Source organism: Antrostomus carolinensis, unplaced genomic scaffold, assembly GCF_000700745.2.
Source record: "Antrostomus carolinensis isolate BGI_N321 unplaced genomic scaffold, ASM70074v2 scaffold55905, whole genome shotgun sequence".
In the NCBI taxonomy this organism is placed as follows: domain Eukaryota; kingdom Metazoa; phylum Chordata; class Aves; order Caprimulgiformes; family Caprimulgidae; genus Antrostomus; species Antrostomus carolinensis.
In genome coordinates this window covers 1-9,510 of record NW_010318151.1, presented here as the reverse complement: position 1 = coordinate 9,510, position 9,510 = coordinate 1, and the positions used below count along the sequence as shown (strand labels likewise).

At 40.0% G+C, this 9,510-nt stretch overlaps 1 protein-coding gene across 1 annotated transcript; it reads right to left on the bottom strand.

Annotated features, from left to right (window-relative positions):
* Positions 1-4,641: 4,641 nt before the first annotated feature.
* CCDC51 (coiled-coil domain containing 51) lies at positions 4,642-8,397 on the bottom strand. The gene is made up of 4 exons (XM_010168782.1): positions 8,205-8,397; positions 7,550-7,896; positions 7,076-7,240; positions 4,642-5,509 (listed from the first exon to the last, which is right to left on the bottom strand). Exons 2-4 carry the CDS (start codon positions 7,865-7,867, stop codon positions 4,733-4,735), a joined length of 1,260 nt encoding a protein of 419 aa, XP_010167084.1. The 5' UTR covers positions 7,868-7,896; positions 8,205-8,397; the 3' UTR covers positions 4,642-4,732.
* Positions 8,398-9,510: the final 1,113 nt, after the last annotated feature.

The following is a 9,510-nucleotide window of genomic DNA, read 5'->3' as shown; positions in this document are numbered from 1 at the left end:
CAAAACAAGCTTGGGATGCTTGTGACAATCCCTTTATCCTGGAGCTCTGTGCCTAAGTGTTTATACATGACAAGTCCAACATCACCATGCACAATTTTTCCAACATCACGGGTGAGGGCTCCAGCCACGCAGATTGTCACAATCGCCTCCAAGAAGAGCAAGGATTAGATGTATTTGATGAAGCAGATTACATGCATCAAACTAATTCAAAGGCTTGGGTGATCAGCTCACTGACTCCACACAGATTATGCGTTTTGCTTTTTTAAAAACAAGTCTTGAGGCATGGGGAAGTGACATGCCAGTATTTAAACAGAATAATCTGTCATGGGCCAGCTTGCTTCAGGCAAACTCACAGAAAGGCCAGTGTAGGCTGCAGCCATTTAAAAGCTCAGCACAGAAGTGTGCAAAGCTCTATTAAAACAGCCTTTAAAAGACCTCCTTGCATAGTATTTCTAATGGTTCAAGAAGGCACCTTACAAATCTGATTCTGAAAAATAATTACTAAGGCAATATTTTTAGGGTCAGACTTTATTCCAGCTGTGCACACGTGCGCTCTCCCTCTCTCCTGGTGCCCAACACCACATGGCCCATAGTAAACTGAACTACTATTTTCTGAGCACAGCACCTTCTCATTCTGCTATAACTTGCACTATAGGAGAACCTGCACTAGGATGACTAGAATATCAAATTGTCCATAGACTCTCCCACTTTATTTAAAAACAAAACAAACAAACAAATAAAACCAGTAGTTCTTAGAACAGAACAGTTTGGAAACTCTTGGCTGAATCCATCCTGTCCCAGGACAGGATCTGTCTATATCTATATTAAGCCTAGTGATGTTTATCTAAACTGTTCTTAAAAACTTCCCACGATGGAAACTCCAAAACCTTGCCCCAACCATAATTACCTGAAGGCTTAATTCACCTTAAAAATGAAAAGTGTGGCCCAGCTGTTTTTTGCTGTATTTAAGCACAAACCTTCTTAGATTATCCACCACTTGCCAAACACCAGAAGTCACACTTCTCTTTTATGAGGAAGGTCATGAATATAACTTGCTAGCAAAAACCTGGCAATAAAATACAGTTCTAAATATATTATGGACAAGCCCAGCATTGACTCCTTTTCCCTAGTTCATGAACCTCACTCCCACTTGCAAATCTCAATCCTGCTTCTGAAGTTAACAAGACATCTCTACCACTCCTCAGCTCCATAAAGATGGAAGTATTTGTGTTTAAAAGGTATTCTGTGAAAGAAACTCTCTTTTCCAAACAGATAATTACAATGAAATCAACAGGAGCACCTGCAATTTCCAGCCAGGATCTTAGAACGCTGAAACATGCAAAACTCAATAATAATAAAATGTTAATAAATTAATAAATAATAAAAACCTCAATGTTAATAAATAAATATACAGAGCCTGATTGTGACACCACATATAATTGCTTTTGTCCAGTAGTCATAAGCAACAGTTGCTATTCCTTTCATGAGTGGAAGGAATGGCAACTTTTCTCTTCAAAATGCACCTACTGTTAGAAGACTGCAGTGACCTCATTAAAAGTGTGGTTCTTTCCACAGCCACCAGGCTGTTTGCTTTTGAGTTACTAGTGGTTTCTCACGGAGCAGTAAGAACTCAAAATAGCTTAGCATGGGCCAAGCTCAGGCCACTGCCACCCATTTTTCTATAGTTAATGTCTATCAAAGGGTTTCCTGTTGCTCTTACTAGGTTCTCTCTTTAACTTCTGTGTCTTGATTAGCAGTGGAATTAACTTGAGCCAGCACTGGCTTTCTCTGACCTATACACAATGCCTAGGTCAGTCCCCAGCTTCACTAGACCCATGCAAACTACTGCAACCACCACCCCTCCTGGCTGATGAGTGTTTGGGACACAGGGCTGGCTCAGCCATCCTGCCTGGAGAGGACTTTACTCACAGAAAGAGCAGGAATTTAAATCTTGAAAGGCCTTACCAAGCAGAACTTTCTTGTTGAGGAAAGCTTCAGCTGGGAGACCTCGTTCCAAAAGCAAAACTCAACTATCTATTATAATCTCTGTTAATAATCCGTAGGTATGCAACAGAACACTTTGGGTTTTTTTTTTAAATACTAAAATAGCCCAGAAGAGCACAGGCAACAAAGCCTTCATTTAGCCATGGCTGAATCATCAGGAAACACACACCGAGATGTCACTGTGCGCTGTGTAAATCACTGTCAGTACTGCCCATGTACCTGAACTAGTGTGAGCACTCGGACAAACACCTCTGTGCAGCCGCGCTCGTTTCGTTCAAACTCGTATATCTGCTGCCTGTGTTGCCATAACAAAGATTTAGCATAAAGAACTGAACAGATTATGTGTATAGTCTGTGCTGCAGCTTCTTCCTGGATATTGCCTTCAGCTAGCTGAAAGTACAGCTGTGACTCCCGCAGCCACACCTTCTGGCTTTGGGGTACACATACGGCACAGCACCAAACTACACATTTAGATCATTGCCACAATGGAGTGATGATTAATCCAAGACTGAGGAAATATATAAATCTGCTCTCCTAATTATTATACAGATAGTTAATTACAAAGTTATTTTCCCTAATTGAAATGATTCTGCTGTCACTTCACACATGAGGAATTAAACAAGGAAGAGCAGAATTAAAAGAGCCACAGTAATCACTTGAGAGTTCTGCCAGCTGTACAACGCTGCACACAGAATCTATTCCTGAATCTTCAAAATTCCCTACAAAGGATGAGATCCAGTTATTTTCATCTTGATACACATCACAGCATCCAGCTCTTCTCAAATTTCTGGCTGCATATTTCAAACTCTCATTTATCACAGATTAATTTGCTACTGTTTCTCATTGACTGACTTGTTGCTTCTCATTACTCTACGTAAAATTAAAGCTACCTACTATCACACCTTCTTTAAATGGGTAGAAAGCAGACCTCTTTAGAGGAATAAACCACCCTTGTTTTTATATTCTCTTATTTATGTACCCAAGTTTAGCCTTGGACCTGTACTCATTTTTTATGCCACCAAGTACAATTCAGTGAGTGTTGCCTCAACTTTCAAGTTTAGCTGCCTAACATTCAGCATTTAAAAACCACACTCAGGCACATATAATCCATGGTTTTCAGTGATGCTGAGTATCTAAAATTCAGACACTTACATCATTACAGGGCTGAACTTTATGTAGTTAAACTGAAAAAAAAAAAACCCCAACGAAAAAAAACAAACAAAAAAACCCCAGAACAAAATTCTCAGTGCCTAGTGCTGGCAAATTAAAATAGAACAATTGTGCTACCCCTTCCCCTTTAAGTAAACACTTGTCTCTGCTTTTCATCAAGCTGCAGCAAAAAAGTATAACCTGAAAAAATATTTTTTAAATGAGAAAATGAAATATTAAAATTTGAAAAATTATATTGATCTGTATGTGTACTTCCTGATGCAGCTAAGTGCATGGGAATTTTTGTCCCAGTTCTCAAGCCATCAAACAACTTCCCTGACAAATGCTTGTTATTCACTTTACCCTCCAATCAATACATAAATCAGCAGTGGTCCTTCCCAAAACCACCTTTTGCATACGTCATCTCCCTTACAAGTAGTGAATCATCACAGATGTTTCCTAATATTGTTTGTTTATTCGGTCATGTTATAATCGCACGGGATGATACCAAATGAAGTTGGTGCTTCATAGAGCAAATGTCCCCATTGGTATCACAGTGATACCAACAACTTTGTGTGAGGCCACACACAGATACTGATGTTTAGTGTTTCTCCTCAATCAGCCATTCTTCATCCTTCCAGGAAAAACAGGCAGCTGGACCTTTCACTTTTTTCCAAATATTATTTTGGAGCAGTTTGCATAAAGCTATCACCATTAACATACTGGCTTCAAAGCACCTGCTACAGAGCAACATTTCAGTTCCCAAACAGGACAAATTTAAAAAAGAATAAAAACTGGAGAAAGTTCCAATGGGATACGAGTAGGGATAAAAACGCGATTGCTCCATAGATGAGCACTAAAACCAGAAAATACCTGGGGAATGATGGGTTAAGGAGTCTGTAGAGAAAATATAATTCACTTGCATCTGCAGCATAAACATCATCATACTTAATACTGAAACCTTTCTTCTTCCCTGCCTGTAAGCCATTAAGGAGAAGGAACTATCAGTGACAAATAGCTAGAGCTCCAGAAACGCTTTTGGATACTTCATGATAAACTGTCCTAGGAAAAAGTTACCACATGTAGCTTCAATGTATTTTAAATGCATCATCTGGCTGTACAGCCACATTGTGTCATGGTAACTTCAATCCTTCTTATTTACATGGCCAAAAACTTCAGGGCAAATATTTCTACCTGTTTGATACAGTGACTCCTAATGTGTTGTGCAAAACCGTGAAGAAACCAGGAGAAAAATTATAAAGGATTATACACAAAGCACTCAGATCAATGATAAATTAAAAGAATCATTTGAACAGAAAGTCACAAATACAGTAAATGAAATGAACAGAGGAAACTGTGGAATTTCCTTTGCTCGAGGAGTTAAAAACCACAATGCATGACAGACTGTTAACACGGAGCCTGCAGCAGGAGATGGACTAAGTCTTTACAAGTTTTCCAAATATACAGGAGAAAGCAGAATGAGAAACACTAATGCAACTTTATTTCGACTTGTACTCTAAGTACTTAGAGTGCAAGTTTACTTTTATTAATTTAGTAAATTGTGGCAATTAATTAGAGATCAGTTCCCTCTAAGTATAATATAGAGTACTGGCAGAGTAATGGCAAACACAGCGCACGTCACCGCAGTGCTGTAAATAGAATTTCTCTTGATTTGTGTTTCCAGTCTCCGCTCAGTATCACACAATTCTAAAATCACATCTCTCACAGCAGAAGCCTGGCCCTTACCCTCCACTGAAGACCTCAGCATCACTCTTTCTGTAGGTCTAGAATGAACCGCGAGTTTAACACTCTGCATCTCAGAAACCACTTGTGCTAGACTTTCCTGCAGACTGTTAAACTGCTGCTGTAAATTCCCTAGACATGAACTGACTTGTTTAGTGTAGTTTAGTTGCTCTTTTAAAGGAATTAAAAGAGAATCTATATTTATGGAGTCACTGCCATCTTCTCTAGTTAACAAAGTGCCTTCTTTTATTTTCTGTGATGTCGTTGTTTGCAGCACATTTTTCAGGTCTTTTATGACATCACTGAGATCCTTTTGCTGTAAGTAATGACTGGAGGCCTGTTCTTTGATGGCTTCTTGCAGATTTATTGGGCCCTTCTGTGCTTCAAGCACTAAGATTTTTAATTCTTGCAGTCTTACTCGATTAACATAGGTGGAACCAAGAACACCTATAATGGCTCCCAGTACAGAACCAATAATAGACCAGTTCTTTGTTTTTTCAGCTCTTGTTCGCTCTTTCTCATGGCTTTCCCTTACAGCTGCAGAGAAGAGAGAGAACTTTTCTCTCTCAGATTCTTCTGCATTTAAATAGGCAGCTCGGTACCTCTTCTCTTCCTGCAAGAAACACAGTGATTTGAAGAAGAAGGTATAATAGGAAGCTATAAAGTCTATACTAGAAAAAAACCCAAACTCACCCCTCTAAAACCCCAGTGCAGATGAAAGAATGGAAATGAAGAACATTAGTTCTGTTTCAGAAATTTTACTTTTAATGTGGGATTTGCTTTATTAATCCTACTTAAGTCAATGAGACATAATTTAAAGTTAAAACTGAGAAATGGAAGAAGTCATCAAGAATTACAGCTCTACATAATAATCTGTCACATGCTGATGACAGAAAAGGGGTACGAGTGGGGAATGTCTCTCCCCATAATGTTCATTTTTTTGGCCCTGCTTACTTCTCCAAACACTACCTTTACCACTCTTCTTCCTTTCAGTTCTAAACCTCTTAAATGGGAACTGAAAATAGGAACTGAAAATAGGACTGGAAAGGATGTCTTGGATAGGTTCATCTCATGAACATACATACTTCTTATTCCTCTGCCTTCTCTTTCTTACCCTACTCACAGACAAATGTCTTCCTTTTCTCCTTTCTCATTGCCTTTAGCATGGCAGTTCCTCTTGTAACCCATTTTATCTCAGTAAAACAGTGGAAGGTTTTCTGTTTTTTTCCTGCAGTAAAATTCCACTGGTTTAGCAAAGGGATTGCTGCTGTTGGTAGTGGTGAGCCTGTGTGCCAGCTAGCTGCATCTCCCAGAATTATCTTCATTCTTCTGAGTACGTATTTCAGATTGATCAGACAGTGGTGAATTGAGTTCTACCTTTCTTCATAGTCATGCAGAGCTCTCTTCGTCTTTAAGTCTCATCCATGCAGACCTGGTCCCTTATTTAGACAACTACAGCTCTCTAGATCTTCCCTGATATTCCACCCACTGATCCAGGAGCTCAGTTTAACCTCAGGCACAGATCCCCACCCCTTGCCTGAGCTTTGCCATAGGTGTACCTGTTTGCAGGCCTGTTCCCTACTGTTCCTGCAGTTTCATCTGGATTTCCCTGACTAACTTTGGCTGCTACCTTGTCTTTATCTCTGATTGAGGGACTGTTAATAAACATGATGCTGTCACCAGCCCTGCTTGGCGCATCCAGCTGAGGAAACTGCCCCAGCCTGCACCATGGTCAACCTCATCTTCTTGCCTGCCCTCCCTCATGGAGCAGCCTCACTCTTGCTGTTCTCTCATAGTTTTACTGAATTGCCTGGGTGTTGTGGCCACATAGAAGGCAGTTGAGAGAGTTTTCATGGATTAACAAACAGAAAGGAACTTCTCTCCTTACATGGAAGGTTAATTCATTGAATCCCAGCTTTTTGTTGACTACTCATACACAGGTTAGCACTCAGCTCCCTAGGCTCACTATCTTTAGCTTTCTTCTCCAAATTTACTGCCTTATTTTGGCATTAACATACAAAATTTGCATAGCAGATCAAATAATCCATAATAATTAAATAAGTATCATCAGGAATTGAATTCAGAACTGAACCGCATCTGCAAAAACAGTCACTAATACCGGAAGCCAAGCACACAAATTTCCATTGCATTTGCCAGTGCTCAAGTACTAACAAATTACCTGCAGCAACCTGTGTTCCAGAGTAGCCAGTTCTAAATACTGGGTGTCATCCCGAGAGACCCTGTCTAAGCGGTCCCGAATTTCCTTCAGTTTAATCTGCTGGGCTTCTACATTTTCACGAGCCTCTCGTACTATCCCTCGAGCTATCATGAAGACATTTTCAGCCTGAGAAGAAAGAGTATTTATTTTAGAGACTTACTACCAAACAGACCTAAATAGCTGATTATATGAATTTTAGAGGAAAAAAACCCAACAAAACAACAAAATAAACAACACTCCATTTCAGTCTAAGGGATAAGCTATATTTACTAATGTGCACAGACTAGAGTGCATTCATAGTATCTGCACAGACAGGCAAAGCAGACAAAAAGACATGATTCTCCTTGAAGGATCTTTTTTGCCTCACAGCCAGTGTTTATACTTCATACAGCTTAACAGACCATTTTTAAATTTCCACATTGTCTCCATAGTTACCTCTGTCACTTTTCCCTGAGCCTCTCGAACTTCGTTAATTCCAACAAACTCTTCATATTTGTCCCACCAACTCTTGCACGTTGCAGACATTTTTTGAAGGGAGTTTTTTCCCATAATGGTCCCAGCTTCTGTCAGCCGATTAAGAAGACTCATGGCCATTTCTGTTGCAGACTTGGCTTCAGGCCTTTTAGGTGCTGATGAGCAATAAGTCTGCACTATGTGTAAATTAATTTTTGGACTCCACTTTATCAGCAAATGGTGATATTGTAGACCACAGGACACTGAGGACACACTTGACTTATATTTCATTGGCCCCATGTCTTCAATTTAATCATTGAATAAAAGTCCTACAAGGATGAAGAACGAAAAGTTATTGAATTATGGCTGATTAATGTATCTTAAAACTACACATGTGTTCCAAACCAAATAATCATAGAATCATAGAATGGTTTGGATTGGAAGAGACCTTAAACATCATCTAGTTCCAATCCCCTTGCCATCAGCAGGGACACCTTCCACTAGACCAGGTTGCTCAAAGCCTTATCCAGCCTGGCCTCGAACGCTTCCAGGGAGGAGCAGCCACAACTTCCTTGGGCAACCTAGGAATAAAATTCAAGAATGGCTAGACCATCCCTAGTTTTATAGCATTACTTACCTAAAGAAATTTCCACAATTTTCAACAAAGGGCAGTTCTGCCACAGATTCCTGCTTTTCTGCTGTTGGTAAGTACTCCCACCATGCTTCTTGATTGCTAATTCACTCACTGTGTGAATAGTGATCATGGGCAGATCCAGTACCAGCAGTAGTAGCTTGGGAGTAATTTAATGCCTCAGCAGAGAAGTGATTGCCATATTAAATTTTGCCTTGTGCTTTCACACTTGAGTTTGGCATATTAACAATTCTGCAAAAGAACAGATATTAATTTTCTACTGAGCATATTAATCTAAAACTGTAAATGGGAAAACTTTCAAATAAGGTTTTAGATGAAGTTTGAGTATGACTATATCAGGCTTGGACTAAGATATAAAAGCATGGATTACTGAGAAAGCTTGATAGCTGCTGCACAGTTTTGAAAATTATTTTAAAACAGTTTTTCATGTTAATTTTAGGTGGCTAATGACATCACATGTGCAAATGCAGGCATCTCCACGGGAAAGGATACTTCCTACTAGAAGACGTCTTTGATCAGCTTTTAGCTGGCTATTGATTCTGAATGCCTCAGGTTCATTCCCCATTAAGTATTTCCAACAAAGAGTAATAACACCAACCAGCATTGTGAAAACCTTAACAGTTGGTTTAGATGCATAACAACGTGGTAGATTAAAACCAGAAGAGCACGGAAGTGAAGTTCTCTTTCCTTCCAGCATCACTCACCTCTCGCACCGTTACACCACCTGCTCTATGCTGCAGGCCACGTACTAAAGCCTCAGCTCCCCTTTGCCTGTTCTAGGCTGCAAGATTTCCCTCTTTCAGTTGCGCTACTATGAAAAGTTTTACCAAATATTCAGGCTCTTGAGACAGTACAGCAAAAAAGACCGAGAAAATTGAAATTTTATAAGAATTTCTATGTAGACAGTTGCAAACAGACTGCAAATAAAGTAATTTCAGTCTGAGCTAACAGGACCTAAGGTAATTACGAAAGCTTCCTCTGCCATGTCTTCTCTCTCTCTTGCTTTCCTCTGTAAGAAAATGAGTTTCTCTGCCCACAGTCACTGACACAAATGTTCTTTCACGGGGCTGATGCTCCAGTCGCTACAGACACTGAACTCAGACTAACTTCTGTGGGTTCCATCTTACTTTGCAACAGCCTCTTTGGCACTGCCAGAATATAACACCGGAATTCCCGACACAGCACCGCACACTCACACCGCTACTTCTCGGGGAAAAAACTTGTTTTTTCCACATGAGCGGCCCCTTCCCTGCGGGAGCCCCTTTACCGCACGCACAGCTACGGCGACGCT